Below are 19,164 nucleotides of genomic sequence, written 5' to 3'. Positions count from 1 at the left end.
GACCATTAAGAAGGGCCACCAGCATTTGTTAATGACTGAGTGGCTTTTTGCTGCTTGGAAGGCCACCAGCTTCATAGAGATGGCCTCCCCGCAGCAGTCTGGAGGGTTTGGGAGGATGTGAGGATGGGTGGATTTCAGGACCAGAGATCCAGAACCCAAAAAGAGGACCACGAGCAGGAAAGACTGCCCCTCATTGCACCAATATCCCCCAGGAGGGATTCAAGATCGCCCCTCAGGTCAATCTTTGTTCAGCCATCCTAAATGTATTACTTCTATTTGCCTGTCTGAGAGCGCTTCCATTTTGTGGCCCTCTGGACCAACAGCACCATGCGCCTGCTGCCATCCTTAATTGGTTAGCGAGCTTGGAAGAGACCAGTTACTAGACCGTGTCTCTCCAAATCACCAAGCTGGTTCAGCTTCTGGAATTTGAGGCTCATGACCCTCATTTGGCTTGGTATTGGGGTCCCAAATCATAGCTCCTTCTGTGCTATAATCATTTTGCTAATCATGGTCTTGCCTACCTTCTGCAAGGGCAGCTCAGCTCCATCCCCTGCTCCTGGCTCTGCAAGTATTTTCACTCTGGTGCTTATCCAATCCTCTTTTGAAAGCCACATTTCTATTTGCACTGCGCTGCTATCTCATTTCCAGATTCTAACCAATCACAAAAGTATAACGAGAGATCACCAAGCAATCCAATAGAGTATTCAGAACAAATTTCCTTACCAAAGAGTGGCAAGAATGTGGAGATCATTACCAGAGGGAGTGGTTGAAGTGAATATTAGACAATATGAGGGAGAAGGGAATAGAGGATTACAATTATGGATTTAGATGAGAAAAGATGGGAGGAAGCTCGAGTGGAGCGTTAACACCAGCATGGGCCGGTTGGGTTGAATGGCCTCTTTGTGTCATATTTCTTATGTAGAGTTTACAAGAGATTTTTCACATGCGAACTCTGGTTCTTTTGCCGATCGCCTTAAATTGGTAACACCTGGTTTTGCAACACTTCTCTATCTACCTACACTAAACCCATTATAATTTTGAACACTAATATCAAATCTCCTCTCAACCTATTAGGTTAAAAAAAAAGATTCTGCAATCTGTCCATGTAATTCTTTCATTCTTGGAACATTTTTTGTATCTTCTTTCAAGTCTTCACATTCTTTCTAAATTGTGGCACTCCGAATTGCTCGTGTCCTCCTTTTGCCTTCTGGATCTCTGGTCCTGAAATCCACCCATCCCCACATCCTCCCACCCCCTCCAGACTGCTGCAGGGAGGCCATCTCGATGAAGCTGGTGGCCTTCCAAGCAGCCATTGAAGCTAAACCAGTGTTTTACAAAGGTGCATCATTACTTTCTTATTTTCATATTTTATGCCTCTATTTATAAAGCCCTGGATCCTTTACTCTATTTTAATCATTCTCTCAATCTGCCCTGCCATCTTCAATGATTTGTATGAGGATTCGCCATCAAACTCGTCAACTGACTCTCGAAGCTCCCTTTCAGCTTCAAGCCCCCCATGGCCCCCTGTCTACAATTTGCCAAGAACCAGCAGGCAATGGTCACGAGTGCCTACACCCCAACTCTTAATGCCAATGATGAGCCCAAAGAAAGCTTCTACTTCTACTCTGGGCGGGGATCCTGGATTCAGGATTCAATCCTGGACCGGGGAGCGGCGCGGGCTTGGAGGGCCGAAGGGCCTGTTCCTGTGCTGTATTGTTCTTTGTTCTTTGTTCTACTCCACCCTGAACACCATACTGTCCCAACATTCCTAAGGAAGATGAGATCATCCCCCTGGGAGACTTCAATGCCATCATCCCAACTCTGGAAAGAAAGGAATTGGGAATTGCAACCCCAACAGGGTTCTCCTACCCACCAAATCCGTAGGACATCAGCTTGTCATCACAATCACTCTGTTCCATCAAAAAGACAAGTTCAAGACTTCCTGGAGATATCCATGATCAAAGCACTGGCACATATTCGATTTCATCATTGTCCGATCCCGTGACCAAAAGGGGCCCTCATCACCAAAGCAGTGACCAGTGCAGATGGCTGCTGGACAGACCATCAGCTCATCCGCTCCTCTGTCCATCAAACTTCTCCAGAAGCAGCAGAGGATGAAGAAACAGCTCACAAAGATTAACATTGAGCGGTTTCAAGAGTCAGACATGCTCGTGAACTTCCAACTATGTCTTCTCCAAAATCTTCAAAGTGTTCATTCTAATGGAGTGGAGGAAAACTGGAAAGAGCTGAAGACAGCCATCATCTCAAGCAGTGAAGAACCCATTGGCTGCAAGACCAGGAAACACTAAGACTGCACCATCCAAGACCTCATCGACAAGAGGAAAGCTTTCCGTGCCTGGCAAAATAACAGCAGCAAAACAGAGGCAAACTTATCAAAGAGCAATGGTGGGGGTACGAAGAAGAACTAAGGAAATCAAGACCAATGGTGGGCTGAGAAAGCTAAGAAGCTGCAACTCCTCGACGACAAGCATGACACCCAGGGCTTGGGAACAAAGAACAAAAATTTACAGCACAGGAACAGGCCCTCCAAGCCTGCACCGACCATGCTGCCCAACTGAACTAATACCCCCTACCCTTCTGGGGACCATATCCCTCTATTCCCATCCTATTCATGTATTTGTCAAGACGCCCCTTAAAAGTCGTTATCATATCTTTCCACTATCTCCCCGGCAATGAGTTCCAGGCACCCACCACCCTCTGTGTAAAAGAAAACTTGCTTTTAATGCCACCAAGGCAATGTATGAACCCAATAGCCTAGACTGCAATCAAATTACCGTGAAAATCCTCTACTTGCCACACTCCAGCACCTGTTTGGGTACACTGAGGGAAAATTTAACATGGCCAATGCATCTAACCAGCACATCGTATAGACTTGTGGGAGGAAACCCACGCAGACACAGGGAGAACGTGCAGACTCTGCGCAGACAATGACTCAAGCCGGGAATCGAACCCGGGTCCCTGGTGCTGTGAGGCAGCAGTGCTAACCACTGTGCTGCCCCGGCCCTACTCTTGTATGATTCTCTGGTGCAGTATGACATTCATATACTCTATCTTTTTCTTGAATGATCTGGTAACAATTGGCCTCATCATTAATCTGTACTCCTACCTTCTCCTCACACTGTTTTTAATTTTCCATATAACTGAACACCTCTCCTCTTCTCCCGCCTCACCTCCCCCATCAAACTATTTAGTTTAGAGCCTTATCTACGGCCTTTGTTATTCAATTTGCCAGGGCACAGCTCCCAGCATGATTCAAGTAGATCCCATCCCAATAGAACAGTTCCCTCTTTCCCCAGTACTGGTGCCAAAGCCCTATGAACTCAAACCCATTTCTCCCACACCAATCTTTGAGCCACACAATTACCTCTTTAATTTTATTAGCCCTATGCCAAATAGCTTGTGGCTCATAGTAATTCCGAGATTATTACCTTTGTGGTTCTGCATTTTACTTTGGCACCTAGCTGCTTGTATTCCCTCCGCAGAACCTATTCCTTCGTACTACCTATATCATTGGTACATTCATAGGCCTTGACATCTGGATCTTTCCCATTCTCACTCCAAGTTCCTGTGCAGCCCAGATGAGATATCCTCAATCCTCGATACAATACTTTTGAGTTTGATGTAACCCGCAAGTTCTAAAATGATGTCCTGTGTACCCAATCCTAGGTCCTGATATATATCAAGAAAAGCAGTGTACCTAGTACTGACCCTGGGGTCAGTTTACTCCTCCAGTCTGAAAAGCAACTGATTTCTGTCACTCAGCCAATTTTATATCCATGCAGACACTGTCCCTTTCATTCACGGGCTTCAGTTTATCCTCTTGAGTGGCACTTTATCAAACGCATTTTGGCAGCCCATGCACACCATGCCATCCGCTCTAGTCTCATGAACTCTCCTTGTTACCTCTGTTGATGGCCTATAGAGTAGGTCACGGGCATTCGGCCTCTGATATTCGGGTAAGCGTTCTCCAAGGCGGCCTTCGCGACACACGACAGCGCAGAGTCGCTGAGCAGAAACTGATAGCCAAGTTCCGCACACACGAGGACGGCCTCAACCCGGATATTGGGTTCATGTCACACTATTTGTAACTCCCACAGTTGCGTGGACCTGCAGAGTTTCACTGGCTGTCTTGTCTGGAGACAATACACATCTTTTTAGCCTGTCTTGATGCTCTCTCCACTCACGTTGTTTCGTTTCTTAAAGACTTGATTAGTTGTAAGTATTCGCATTCCAACCATTATTCGTGTAAATTGAGTCTGTGTCTTTATAAGCTCTGTTTGTGAACAGAATTCCCACTCACCTGAAGAAGGGGCTTAGAGCTCTGAAAGCTTGTGTGGCTTTTGCTACCAAATAAACCTGTTGGACTTTAACCTGGTGTTGTTAAACTTCTTACTATAGAGTATACCCAGCTGTGTAATGGTACCTCTATTCTTTCTTTCACCAAATAGATTTGACCCTTAAAACCCTCTAGGGAATCCATCCCCGCCCTTTAGCACTGTAATATTCTCCATCAATGCTGCCATCCCACCACCTTTCTTTCCTTACTTTGGCCAACTTTAGAAGAAGAATGAGGGGCAACACCGTGGTTAGCACAGCTGCCTCACAGTGCTAGAGACCCGGGTTCAAATCCGGCCTCGGGTCACGATCTGTGTGGCGTTTGCAAGTTCTCCCCGTCTCTGCGTGGGTTTCCTCCCACAGCCTAAAGATGTGCGGGTTAGATGGATTGGCCATGCTAAACTGTCCATTAGTGTCGGGGGATTAGCAGGGTAAATAAGTGGGGTTACGGGGATAGGGCCTGGGTGGGATTGTTGTCAGTGCAGACTTGATAGGCCAAATGGCGGCCTCCTGCACTGTAGGGATTCTATGAATAAACATGCTTGTGTTTTAATTTTCCCTACAATTTTCATCTGCACTGGTAGGATGATTTTGGAATGCTCAATTATTAATTATCACATCACAAACTTTTAGATCGTATTAATTTTCAGCCTGGACATCACACTTCAACAGCATGCATCATACTAATTGATGTTTGACATCAATTCCATGGCTGATATCAAAATATGGTCACAAACATAATATCGCATACTGCCACAACGTAATCTTCCTTTTGAAAAGCTGGTGCATAAAGTCATTACAAGGCAGCTTTCACCTCTTGGAATGATAATCAACTGTTTTGAACTTCTGTCTTCTCTTTTGTCATCATTGCCGGCTTGTAATCATCCTGGATGACCATTATTTTATTCATTATTCAATATATTTCATGATAGCTACCAAGTTCTGTAACTTATTTTAAATAAAGTTTATTTTCCCCCTCAAAAATCAAGTAACCTGGTGTCATTGGCCATTTTTTGTGCATTTCCGAGTCACAAAGCCAAAAGGGGTAATTTAATCTCTGGATTTTGTAATTGTTCATGAAAATTATTTAACTGGATTACAATTTGTGCAACTCCAGATTGTTTGTTCCAGAGATACTGATATTCATCAAGCAATTACTGTGTAACTGGCTTTGTCTTGCACCAATTATATTTAGTCTGAATGCTTTCTTCAAAAAAACCTCCTACATTTAATTATCCGACAATGAAAACTTGTATGAAGGTAAATGTTTCATCACCTTTTTCAAGTACTTGCTAAGTACTTCAGGAAACTTGCACCTAATGATCATTGGAAATCTGCAGGTAGAGAGCCCTGCTTGGATAGTGTTTCAAAGCTGTACTACAGACTTTGATTGTCTGGCTGCATGTCGATTTCTTTTTTTGGCCATAGAAGCAAGGAAGTCGTGGATGTAAGTTGTTGTGAAAGTTGTAGATTTTAATGTTTCTTTTTAACACCTGGTTCTTACTGAATGTTTTTATAACTTGTTCGAATCACATGGGTATCTTTACATTTCGCATAATTATTTTAACATTCTTGCTTTCAGATATTCTGCTTTAAAGCAAAATGGGCAACGACTTTCCAATTTGGTGAAGAAAGGAAAACCTGTAGAAGCTAAACCTGCCAGGCCTGTTGTGGTTTTTGGTCTCTCTGTACAGGATTACAACCCTCCTCTCTTTACTCTAAGTAAGCAAAGTCACTTGTTCTGTCGCTTTAAGGAGATGCATGCAAGCTCAATACTTCATGAAGGAAAGAGTTTCACTTAACAACCTGTTTGGGGATAGAGAAAATAGGTGTATTCAATTAAATGTTTGGAGTGGCAAATGTTGTGCCTTTGTTTAAAAAGGGCTGCAGGGAAAAGCCTGGGAACTACAGATCAGTGAGCCTCACATCTGTGGTGGGTAAATTGTTGGAAGGTATTTTGAGAGACAGGATCGACAGGCATTTAGAGATGCAAGGACTGATTAGGGACAGTCAGCATGGCTTTGTGAGTGGAAAATCATGTGTCTCAAATTTAATTGAGTTTTTTGAAGGGGTTCGGCACAGACAAGTAGGGCCAAAAGGCCTGTTTCTGAGCTGTAATTTTCTATGGTTCTATGGGTAACCAAGAAGGTAGATGAGGGCAGTGCAGTTGATGTTGTCTACATGGACTTTAGCAAGGCCTTTGACAAGGTACCGCATGGTAGGTTGTTGCATAAAGATAAATCTCTCGGGATCCAGGGTGAGGTATCTAAATGGATACAAAATTGGCTTCTTGACAGAAGCCAGAGGGTGGTTGTAGAGAGTTGTTTTTCAAACTGGAGGTCTGTGACCAGCGGTGTGCCTCATTGTTATTTGTCATTTATATTAATGATTTGGATGAGAATATAGGGGGCATGGTTAGTAAGTTTGCAGATGACACCAAGATTGGTGGCATGGTGGACAGTGAGGAAGGTTATCTCCAATTGCAGTGGGATCTTGATCAATTGGGCCAGTGGGCTGACGAATGGCAGATGGAGTTTAATTTAGACAAATGCGAGGTGATGCATTTTGGTAGATTGAACCAGGGCAGGACTTACTCAGTTAATGGTAGGGCATTGGGAAGAGTTACAGAACAAAGAGAGCTAGGGGTACATGTTCATAGCTCCTTGAAAGTGGAGTCACACGTGGACAGAGTGGTGAAGAAGGCATTCAGCATGCTTAGATTCATCGGTCAGAACATTGAATACAGGAGTTGGGACATCTTGTTGAAGTTGTACAAGACATTGGTAAGGCCACACTTGGAATACTGTGTGCAGTTCTGGTCACCCTATTATAGAAAGGATATTATTAAACTAGAAAGAGTGCAGAAAAGATTTACTCGGATGCTACCGGGACTTGATGGATTGAGTTATAAGGAGAGGCTGAATAGACTGGGACTTTTTTCTCTGGAGCATAGGAGGCTGAGGGGTGACCTTATAGAGGTCTATGAAATAATGAGGGGCATGGACAAGGTAGATAGTCAATATCTTTTCGCAAAGGTAGGGGAGTCTAAAACTAGAGGGCATAGGTTTAAGGTGAGAGGGGAGAGATACAAAAGTGTCCAGAGGGGCAATTTTTTCACACAGGATGGTGAGTGTCTGGAACAAGCTGCCAGGGGTAGGAGTAGAGGCGGGTACAATTTTATCTTTTAAAAAGCATTTAGATCGTTACATGGGTACGATGGGTATGGAGGGATATGGGCCAAATGTGGGCAATTGGGATTAGTTTAGGGGTTTTTTTTTAAAAAAAAAGGACGGCATGGACAAGTTGGGCCAAAGGGCCTGTTTCCATGCTGTAAACCTCTATGAGCACTGTTTTACTCAAGAATTAGAAGACGGGAGTTAATGCCTTTATTACAGTTTTTGTTCAAAGCATACCAAGTGAAATGGCAGTGAGATCCAAATTTTCAGATTATTAGTATGAATGTAAATTAGTAGACACCATCTGTTTTTTTGTTTAACAGTTTGCTCCATTTCCAAGTTACATGTCTTCTGCAAATTTTGAAATTGACATCCCAAGTACTTGGGTACTTCCAAGCCCAAGTTATTAATCCATATCCGACTGCAGTAATCCTAGCACTGAACCTTGGGTGCTGCTGTATACTCCCTGCCAGTCTGAAAAAACAACCATTCACCATTTTAGGAGTCGGGAGATAATGCTGCAGCTTTATAGGACCCTGGTTAGACCCCACTTGGAGTACTGCGCGCAGTTCTGGTCACCTCATTACAGGAAAGATGTTGAAGCCATTGAAAGGGTGCAGAGGAGATTTACAAGGATGTTGCCTGGATTGGGGGGCATGCCTTATGAGGATAGGTTGAGGGAGCTTGGTCTCTTCTCCCTGGAGAGACGAAGGATGAGAGGTGACCTGATAGAGGTTTACAAGATGTTGAGAGGTCTGGATAGGGTAGACTCTCAGAGGCTATTTCCAAGGGCTGAAATGGTTGCTACGAGAGGACACAGGTTTAAGGTGCTGGGGGGTAGGTACAGAGGAGATGTCAGGGGTAAGTTTTTCACTCAGAGGGTGGTGGGTGAGTGGAATCGGCTGACGTCGGTGGTGGTGGAGGCAAACTCGTTGGGGTCTTTTAAGAGACTTCTGGATGAGTACATGGGATTTAATGGGATTGAGGGATATAGATAGGCCTAGAGGTAGGGATATGATCAGCGCAACTTGTGGGCCGAAGGGCCTGTTTGTGCTGTGGCTTTCTATGTTCTATGTACCACAAATTTTTGTTTTCCATCCCTTTGTCAATTTTGAATCCATGTTGCTCCTGCCACTTTATCCCATAGAATGATAGTCCAATATGTTACTTTATCAAATGCCTTTTGGAAGTCTGCATATACGTCAACTGCACACTCTCATCCACCTTCTGTTACCTTATCAAAAAATTCAAAGTTAGTCAAACACAATTTGTCCATAATAAATCCACACTGACTCTCCTTAATGAGTTCACATTTGTCCAAGTTGCTGTTTTACCAGATTATTGTGTCTATGTTTTCAACCAATGAAAAGAAACTGCAGTTGCTATGTTTGTCCTCTTTCTTTGAACAAGAGGCTAAAATTTTCAATCATCAGTCGTTTGGTACCTGTCTCTGAGGAGGATTGAAAGATCATGACCAGCATGTCTGCAATTTTATATTCTTGATGCCCGTAACAACTTTGAGGATGCATCCCATCTGGACAAGGCGACTTGTCCTCTTTAAGCACTCCCAGCTTTTCTACTACCTCCTTTTGTATTCTTTGATCTCACTCCGTATTCCACAAACCTCGTAAACAAAGTATTTACTTAACATCTCAATCACTCATTCTGCATCACCAATGATTGTCCAGTAATTGGCCTCACAAATTGTCAAGCAAATGTTAGTGTTAATATGTTCACAGAAGACTTTAATTTCCCATGTGTTAACTGAAGATCTATTTCTGTACCTTTACATCACATTTGTTACATCTTTTTTTTGCTTCGTCCTACTCTCCAACCAACTCCTTAGTTGTCCAGCGAGCCCAGGCTTTGGTTGCTGGACATTTCCCCCTTGTAACATCTATCTGAACCGTCTCCTCTTTAAAGGCCACCCATTGTTCCATTACATTTCTGTCTGCCAGTCTTTGACTCTAATTTACTTTGCCAGATTCCCCCTCAATCTCCTGAAATTAATCCTCCTCCAGATAAATATTTTTGTCTTATTTTATTGCTCCCTGTCCTTCTCCAAAACTAATCTAAACCTTACAATATTCTGATCACTTGTCCAGAGATGCTTTTCAACTGTGACGTTCTTCACTTAACCCATTTCATTCCCCAGAACTGGATGCATCAATGTCTCCTTCCTCATTGGTCTGGAAACATGCTAATCAAGGACATTACTTCTGAACACCTCAGAAATTGCTCCGTTTCTCCTGTCTTTAAATTAATTGCTGTCCCATTCAATATTAGGACAGGTTAAAGTCTGGTCCTCCAACTCTTTACCGCTCTCTGGCTAATTAAACACACCCAGAAGTGTAAAAACTCCTTTTGTTGTTTCAAAATTCCAACTGAGTCGACACTGTCTTTGATCTCTTTGTGTTCTCTCTTCAGTTGTGTAATATCTTTCCTAATCGGCAATTGCTACCCCTCTTTTTCTCTTCCCTATGTTTCCTGATTACCTTGTACCATGAAAATTAAGCATTTGATGCTCCTTTTTTTTGAGCCAGGTCTCAGTCGTTGACATTATATCCTGTTCCCATCCTATTGCACCTGCAGCTCATCAACCTTATTAACCACACTTTGTGTATTTGCATACATGCACTTCACACGTAACACACATCTTTTTCTATGATTGCACTGAATTCTGCATTTTAGTGCTGTCTATTCCAGTATACTTTGTTTCAGATTGAATATTGAGGTGCAACCTTTCCTTACAGAACTGGTCCCAATGTCCTGGGTGCACCATGTCTCTAGCCATGCATTAACCTTCTTGTTTCTACTCTTACTAGCACGTAGCACTTGGAAACTAGAGTTTACTGCATTTTTAGATTCTGCTGCAGGACCTCAACCCGTTTCCACCCTGGTTTGTTCTAATATGACCACAACCGTTTCTCTTCCCCTTCATTATGTCTCTTAGCCTAGTGGCACACAGGCAACATATCATAATGGGTCTTGTATTAATGGTGGCAGAATTACCTATCTGTCTCCTTGACTATTGAAACCCCAATTCCTCAATATTTGGCTTTATTCCCCGTGGAGTTGGCTTGCCCCTGGTGCAAGGTATGGGAAAGTCAGTTGGTGAAAGATGGAGTTATAGTCAATCTTGACATGATTTAATAAGCGCTTATTTACAGCGCACCTAATTCAGCAATGATAATTTCAGTCACTGTCTATTTATAGTGGCACAAATACATGCCCAGTGAATGCCACTACTTGCACAATTAAAACACAGTTAGCAAATGCCCGTGATATGTTGGTGTCCCACCAACCAGCATTCAGTGCTAACTATTAAGTGCCACAATCTCCAAGGATTCCTGCACTGCCTGCTTTTTCATACCCTGCTGCATGGCTACCCACTTGCCATTATGAATTCTGTCTAATTGTAGGATGATTCCCCCTCCTAGAATCGATGACACGGGAAACACTTGGCCTCCCATAAGCCCATGCAGTGAATTTGGCTGCCTCTCAAGCTCAGAAGCCCTCCGCATGAGTTTAGCTCACTGAAAGCACTTCCTGTGCAAATAGCCTCCTGAGGCACAGGAAGCATCAAGTTTCCCTGTAGCGCACAATACAAGCTATAGCTTGGGTTTGTCTTCATTCTGGATAAAACTTTAAACAAAATATAAGATTTAAATAATAACCAATAGCTAGACTTAACTACACTGCTTCTTTTCTAGTCGCTCTTCAAAGCGAAATACCCAGTGACTAAATTATTTGCTCAAGCTTAGCAAAGACCACCAAGATGCTAAGCATTTACAAGCTTTTGATACCTAGATAGACAATCTTCATAGTTATCTCAGCATTCTCTGGCTCTGTAGCTTCATTTATTTTGAGTTGCATATGAGAAACCACCTGCTTCCTCGTCACTAAATTCTCAGCAGTACTAATTTGCGATGAACCCGGCTCTGTCAACAAACTCCATGCCAAGAAGATTGAGTTATGAGGGAAAAAACTCAACCTGAGCTTTTCAGCCCTGTAAGCCAGTAACTGAAAGATGATCTTATAGGCGGAAAATGGCAGAAAAGTAGATCCACTAATTCAATCTAAATCTCGATGGAGCAAATTTAAGATACCTGAGGACTGATGGGAAACTGTTCTTTGCACACGTGGCTTTCGTATTGTTGCAACACACGGATCGATTCCCGGCTCGGGTCACTGTCTGTGTGGAGTTTGCACATTCTCCTCGTGTCTGCGTGGGTTTCCTCCGGGTGCTCCGGTTTCCTCCCACAGTCCAAAGATGTGTGGGTTAGGTTGATTGGCCAGGTTAAAAATTGCCCCTGAGATTCGTAGGTTAGTGGGATTAGCGGGATTAGCGGGTAAAATATGTGGGGGTAGGGCCTGGGTGGGATTGTGGTTGGTGCAGGCTCGATGGGCCGAATGGCCTCCTTCTGCACTGTAGGGTTTCTATGATTTCTATGTTGTGACAAGAGAATTTGGGCTTTGGTACTTCTGAGATGCAGGTAAAATGGCTTTGCTCACTTTACCCATTTGTGATGAATTCTAGGAATATATTCTGCTAGGCTACTAAAGTGATTCCAGAACAGATAATTCTGAGTATCGGCAGCTCTGTCTTCTGTATCAAATGTTTTCTCCATATGGATGTTATATATTTATCCTCTGTACTTGGTGCACTGACAAAATAAAATTTTGTTTTGCCATCCAAAACGTAGAAGTTCTGGTTTTATGCTCCAAATTAGCTGATTAAAGTGCTGTGTTTTTATTGCAGATGTTGAATGTGGAGGTGGTTTTTACGTCCGCAGTTTGGTCAATGACCTTGGCAAAGGTAGGACCAAATAAGCAACCCTATCTTGCAGAAAAAGCAAAATGCTGAAAATTTGTGAAGATTAGTAGCATTAACAGTTATTTTTCCTGTTGGGGCAATTCCAATGAAATGCTACTTCAGATACTAATACAAATATTTTATTTTTGTTCAGAGCTTTCTTCATGTGCCCATGTGAAGGAGTTGATCAGAACCAAGCAGGGCCCTTTCACATTGGATGAACATGCACTTCAAGAGGAGAAATGGACAATAGATGAAATAGTAAAAGCTATCGAGTCCTGCACAGCGCTGGTTTCACCTGAAGTAGCATGCAAGAAATTGAAGACAGACTCTCAGGAAAACTCTGAACAAGTGAAAGAAGCTGATTGATGTTCAGATGCATTTCTCGATGAAAGAACAAAATAAAGAATGCAACGCAATCTAAATTATTCTGCTGTACTCGCATTCTGAAAGTTGAACAGCTCTGAATAACAGCATTTTGAAAGTTCACTTTGAAAATGCCTAACCAGTTGAGCACAATTAATTTGTAACCAACTTCACAGTTTCAAAGCTGTTCTCCTCTGATGGACTTTGTTAACAAGGAAGATTTAATCAACATGAGACTTACTGAAATGTTAATACTGTATTATATAATTCTCCCTTTAAGCAAGATATTAATAATTCTTTGAATAATTAGGCAGTAATAGATGAATAGGGTGGCACAGTGGTTAGCACTGCTGCCTCACAGCGCCAGGGACCTGGGTTTGATTCCTGGCTTGGATCACTGTCTGTGTGGAGTTTGCACATTCTCCCCGTGTTTGCGTGGGTTTCCTCCGGGTGCTCTGGTTTCCTCCCACACTCCAAAGATGTGCAGGTTAGGTTAATTGGCCATGCTAAATTGCCCCTTAGTGTCAGTGGGATTAGCAGGGTAAATACATGGGATTACGGGAATAGGACCTGGGTGGGATTGGTGTCGGTGCAGGCTCGATGGGCTGAATGGCCTCCTTCTGCACTGTAGGGATTCTATGTTCATCTATGAATAGAAACTTCTATTATTGTTATTGAAGCTGTAGATTTGATTCATAATTTTTTCATTCCTGAGAATTGGTCATTTTTAACTCTGAATGTGAATATTTTGGTATTGGAACATATAAAGGATATTTTCCTCGGGCATACATTGTATCTTGTAATACCCTCCTCCTCTTTAACAATGATAACTTAGTTCATTACAAATGACCGCTTCACTCCCTAAGACAATTCATTCCTATACCATATATATTTTGTACAAAATGTCTTTCACATCCAGCTAATCAAATTCTGTTACAAATACAAAACATTTTTAAAAAGGCCCCTCCTCACTTCTGAAAAGTACAGCCATCGCAGTTATCCTGTGACAACGGTTCAAATAACCGCAATTATCTGAATTTCAAGAGCTTTATTTGATTTGATTTATTATTGTCACATGTATTAACATGTTTCTTGTGCGGTATACAGACAAAGCATACTGTTCATAGAGGAGGAAAGCAGAGAGTGCAGAATGTAGTGTTAGAGTCATAGCTAGGGTGTAGAGAAAGATCAACTTAATGCAAGGTAAGTCCATTCAAAAGTTTGACAGCAGCAGGGAAGAAGCTGTTCTTGAGTCGGTTGGTACGTGACCTCAGATTTTTGTATCTTTTTCCCGACAGAAGAAGGTGGAAGAGAGAATGTCTGGGGTGCATGGAGTCCTTAATTATGCTGGCTGCCTTTCCAAGGCAGCAGGAAGTGTAGACAGAGTCAATGGATGGGAGGCTGGTTTGTGTGATGGATTGGGCGACATTCACGACTTTTTGTAGTTCCTTGCAGTCTTGGACAGAGTAGGGGTCATACCAAGCTGTGATACAACCAGAAAGAATGCTTTTTATGGTTAGCCTTCAAAGCACAGGCTAAGTTCATTCGCTCATGAATTTGGGCTTCTTTATTAGTTTTTCTTATCTTGTAAATCTGGGTTATCTCTTGTCCTGTGTTGATTAAATCTTCACACATTTATGCAATTCTTATGGACACTTCCTCAACTTGACTGCTAATATCATCATCACCATCTTCACTGTTAGCTTTCTCCTCTGATTATTAAGCCATTTCCACGGTTTCAACATCAGTATATTATTCCCTTTGTTTATCCAATGATTGCAAGGCTTGAAATGACAACCATTGTATAGTTTTGAAATCATTTTCTTTTAATTCAACGCCAATTCCTTGAAAATGAGCATCATCATCACCAACATTAAACATCATTGCCAGCCACAGGTTGTACCAAGTGTTAATCCTGGTGTCTTTATTAATTTGGTTCCACCAATGCGCAACAACGCAGATGAGGTCCATCACAAAATTCATGTCCCCAAGGCTTTGATTCACAGCACTAAGCAAACACCTCAAATTCATTTTTATACTTAGTTTATTGGCTACAACAGTGATGTTATGTTTGGAGGTAAATATATGCCAAACAACTGGTCTTTGATGAGAAGTTCAACATCAGAACATGCTGAGCAATTGTTGAAGAATAACATCTTACCCTCTTCATCAAATTCAACTTACTTACAATGAGCATTGGAAACCGTGTTTCTTAAACCCGCCCAAACAAATGTGTCTCGTTACCTTTGCTCTTTTGTCAGAATAGTGATGAGCCGAAACACTTTGTCTGCTGGCTGTTACCAATACACATGAACTTGTGCTGATATGTCCCAAATGTATTAGCACAACCAAGCACAGTAAACCTATCTTTTGCACCATCTCATCATTCTCATCAACAGTTGCTAGGGTTTTCCTAGGTATGTAATTCCAAAATAGGGATGTTCCATCAGCATTATAGCTTTGTTCAGCAGAAAGGCTACCATCAACAATTAACTTGGCAAACTCATCTGTAATTTTCAATTGCCTCATGATCTGCTGGGGTTTTATCTCCAACTTAAAGGCATCATGGAATAAGGTAATTAAGTTTGGTGAACTAGTCTGAAGTGTAGTTGCACAAAGTTGAAATATTGTTTGGAATTCCCTGGCCGTTCCCGCCGCCGGGATTCTCTGGTTCAGCCAGCAGCACACCTTCGTCCGCAGGTTTCCCGTCGGCATGGGGTGACGCCAGTGGGAATTTGCATAATTTTTCATTTACTAATTTCTTTCTGAACGCCATTTTCAGCACTTCACTTGGAATCGGTCTTTTTCTGTTCCTTTAAATGATAAATGGTGGAAGTAACCAGCCCAGCCCATACTCCTTTCTCAGTGGTGGGACCAGAGAATCCTGCCGCTGACAAACAACGCACCACCTCCCGCCGGCAGGAAGCATGCAGCTGGGAGGCCGGAGAATCTTGTCCATTCAGTTCACTGTGGAAAATCTTGGCTTGCTTAATCGACAATGGCCCAGTCAATCTCTCGCGCTCGCTCGCTCTCTCCCTCTCCCCTGTGTCAGATCCACTCCACTCTGTCTAAATCATCACTTTTGATTTCTGCATAATTTTTCATTTACTAATTTTTCTCTGAATGCCACTTTCAGCATGTCACTTAGAATCGGTCTTTTTCTATTTCTTTAAATGATAAATGGTGGAGGTGCCCAGCCCAGCCCATACTCTTTTCTCAGCTTTCACACAGATAAATCTCGATCTAATTTTTGCAATAGTTCCACTTTTATGGCTGCAGACAAAGAATCATGCTTCCTTTTTATTTACAGTGCTCCACATCTTGACATGATGCCAGAGGTTTGTTATCACTAAATTATTATTTTAATTACAGAGTATTATCTTGTGAAAGTAAATTATGATATGGGTCAGATCAGGTGGTTCAAGCTGGGTTTAGGATTGTTGACCAGAGTGCAGGGACTAGGTTGACAAATGTTGTGGCCAAATGGTCACAGCCCCCCACCCATTGACTCTGTCTACACTTCCAGCTGCCTTGGAAAAGCAGTCAGCATAATTAAGGACCCCACGCACCTGCTCATACTTTCTTCCACCTTCTTCTGTCAGGAAAAAGATACAAAAGTCTGAGGACATATACCAACTGACTTAAGAACAGCTTCTTCCCTGCTGTCATCAGAGTTTTGAATGGACCTACCTTGCATTAAGTTGATCTTTCTCTTCCCCTGGCTATGACTGTAACTCTATATTCTGCACTCCTTTCATTCTCTATGAACGGTATGCTTTGTATAGTGCGCAAGAAACAATACTTTTCTCTATACTAATACATGTGACAAATCAAATTGAATCGGGGCCTAGCAAAATAGCACCACAAAGCCTGAATTACATTTAACTTCAAGTGAAATACAACATTTTGGAACATTTTCAAAATTGTCTCGCTTTTGGACAGCTGGATTTTAGACAGTACAAATATGTAAATTAGTTATTGAAGCTGTACGGTTTATCTACTTAGTAAATGTTTTATTTCCCCACCAAGATGCATGTTACAAGCAGTCATATTTTCATAGATATTTTTTGGGTCATTGAGATGCATCTATTAATAAAGTGGAATAGGGATTAGTCCAACAGCAATTTAAGTTATCAACTCGAAAGGTTTCACATGAAAGGAACACATGGTCGGTGCAGGCTTGGAGGGCCGAAGGGCCTGTTCCTGTACAAGTGTATTGTTCTTTGTTGGCATGTTAGACAATTGCAAATTACCTATCTTTTTTTTGAAAATAATTGGTGTAAAATATTTAGCAGGAACTGTTCTGGTAACTTTTTTAATTGCTTCTCATTTAAGGGGGTCGACTCTTTGGTACTGGACACTTCTTTGGTTGCTAACTGCCCTACAATATTTTTCCCAAATGGCCAGTACTCAGGGGTGGTGAGCTATTTAATCATGGGGCATCGTAGATCAGGTTAATCCTGTTTTCCTTTGATAGCCAGAAATGCCCATTTCTGCAGCTGCAAAATGAGAACCTGGCTGATCTAATCTTCCATAGCCCAATGAGCTTTGGCAGTGAGGTCAGTTGTCGCATGATCACTGCTGCTGTGGATGGAATCAACTAACTGCACAGATGGGGTTATTGAAGCAAGGAGCTTTCACTCTATCTGTTTCAGGTGCCTGCTGAGATATCAGATGTTTTTCTTTTGTGGGTTAATTATATATTTTCAGTCATGGGCTCCTTCTTTCCATTGAGCATTGTCAGGTGTGATGTAAAGCTGGCTGTGTGAGATGCAAGGCTCCAGCAGTGTTGCCGCAATCTCATAAAAGGACTAATTACTTTTTTGCATTGTTTTTAAGCTATGCATCTTCACTACTGTGGCACAGTGGTTAGCACTGCTGCCTCACAGTGCCAAAGGCTTGGGTCGCTGTCTGGAGTTTGCACATTCTCCCCGTGTCTGTGTGGGTTTCTTCCGGGTGCTCTGGTTTCCTCCCACAGTCTGAAAGATATGCTGGTTAGATGCATTGGCCATGCTACATTCTCCCTCAGTGTATCCGAACAGGCACTGGAATGTGGCGACTAGGGGATTTTCACAATAACTTTGTTGCAGTGTTAATGTAAGCCTACCTGTGACAAATAAACTTTTAACTATTTGGAACTAATTGGGGCAATTTATTCTTTAAATTTAGTTTAAGATTTGAACTTGTTCCCTCATTATTTCCGGTGATCAAAGGCAGGACTGAATGCAACCCAGTTGAGATGATAAACTACTGAAGGGGCATGATGACAATGCTAGTTCCTCGTAGTATTTATCTTGTAAACTTTGAAATATGGAAGTATTGTTTTTAAGAAGAAAGGAGACCACAACTAACATTTTACACTGTGGATATTTGTACTTCTAATCAAAACTCTATGTTTGGTCATTTGGTAGGCCAAATGACCTTACTTCTCAGAGAGACAAATTTGCATTTAGACCATTATTAAGCACCTTTCTCAAGTCAGGACCATGCCAAAACACTTCACAGCTTATTAAATATTGATGCCCCCTTCACATTTTGGCGCTTGAAACAGTTCTGTAGTATCATTTGCAGCTGTTATGGGTTCATCAATTCATACTGCAGTGTGGATTTTACAGTGTTAGTAGTTAAAGACAACTGCACATTCTCAAAATTTCACTTGCAGCTCTAGTAAATTGTGGCTTGTGGCATGTATTTCTGGCACTCATATTCTCACCAATTATTGAGAGATTGTTAGCAAACCGATACATAATGCTGATGAAGCTATGGAGGTTATTTGGAGATTTCTTTCCCCTGAGTAGTAACTCTATTTGAAATTGAAGATTTTTCAGTGGTTCTATTTGTATATCCAAATATGAGTTATGATGTTGCAAGTGCAATCAATGCAAGAACTTAGCTTATGGTACATCAGAAAATGGTTGAACTGTGGTGTTCAAACTGCATTGAGTTTAGGAAAGAGTTTGGGAACTTTTTGCAGCAAACAGGAAGAGGTGATTTTCACTGAAATCTTTACTATTTTCAGCAAATACACCGTTTTCCTGCAATGCCACAATATCCCTCAATCATTTTGTTCTCCAGAAATATATCCAATTGCATCTGATTTAGTTGTGCAGTTTCGGTGACCTTATCTGCCGACTTATGCCATGTTTTTGCTGCCCTTTAATTGACTGTCAGCATCCTAATGACTCCCTAATTAGTTATTTTCAATTCAATGTTTGAATCATTAAGGTACAAAAGAGATGGTTCAGAAGAAAGTGACTCATGACGTTGGTGGGTACTGATTTCATCTTCTCTGCCTAATTGTTCGCAACCTTCAATGAGCTGCTGACGACATCTGTGTCATCACTTCAGATTGCCTGTTTCCATCTCTGTTGCGTCACTTGAACTTGTCCTTCCTCGACTCGTCTCCTAAAACCTTCAACCATGCCTTTGTTACCTCCAGACGTGAATATT

At 42.0% G+C, this 19,164-nt stretch overlaps 1 protein-coding gene across 1 annotated transcript in view; it reads left to right on the top strand.

Annotated features, from left to right (window-relative positions):
* trub1 (TruB pseudouridine (psi) synthase family member 1) overlaps window positions 1-14,625 on the top strand; it is a 52,348-nt gene extending 37,723 nt beyond the window's left edge. The window contains exons 6-8 of the mRNA XM_078223253.1: window positions 5,939-6,078; window positions 12,295-12,351; window positions 12,503-14,625. Coding sequence (XP_078079379.1) covers window positions 5,939-6,078; window positions 12,295-12,351; window positions 12,503-12,717 — 412 coding nt within the window. The 3' untranslated portion in view covers window positions 12,718-14,625. The remainder of the gene's footprint in view (window positions 1-5,938; window positions 6,079-12,294; window positions 12,352-12,502) is intronic.
* Window positions 14,626-19,164: the final 4,539 nt, after the last annotated feature.

This window comes from Mustelus asterias, chromosome 11 (assembly GCF_964213995.1).
Source record: "Mustelus asterias chromosome 11, sMusAst1.hap1.1, whole genome shotgun sequence".
In the NCBI taxonomy this organism is placed as follows: domain Eukaryota; kingdom Metazoa; phylum Chordata; class Chondrichthyes; order Carcharhiniformes; family Triakidae; genus Mustelus; species Mustelus asterias.
The sequence above is the reverse complement of the archived record's forward strand: the minus strand, read 5'-3'. Positions and strand labels throughout refer to the sequence as shown.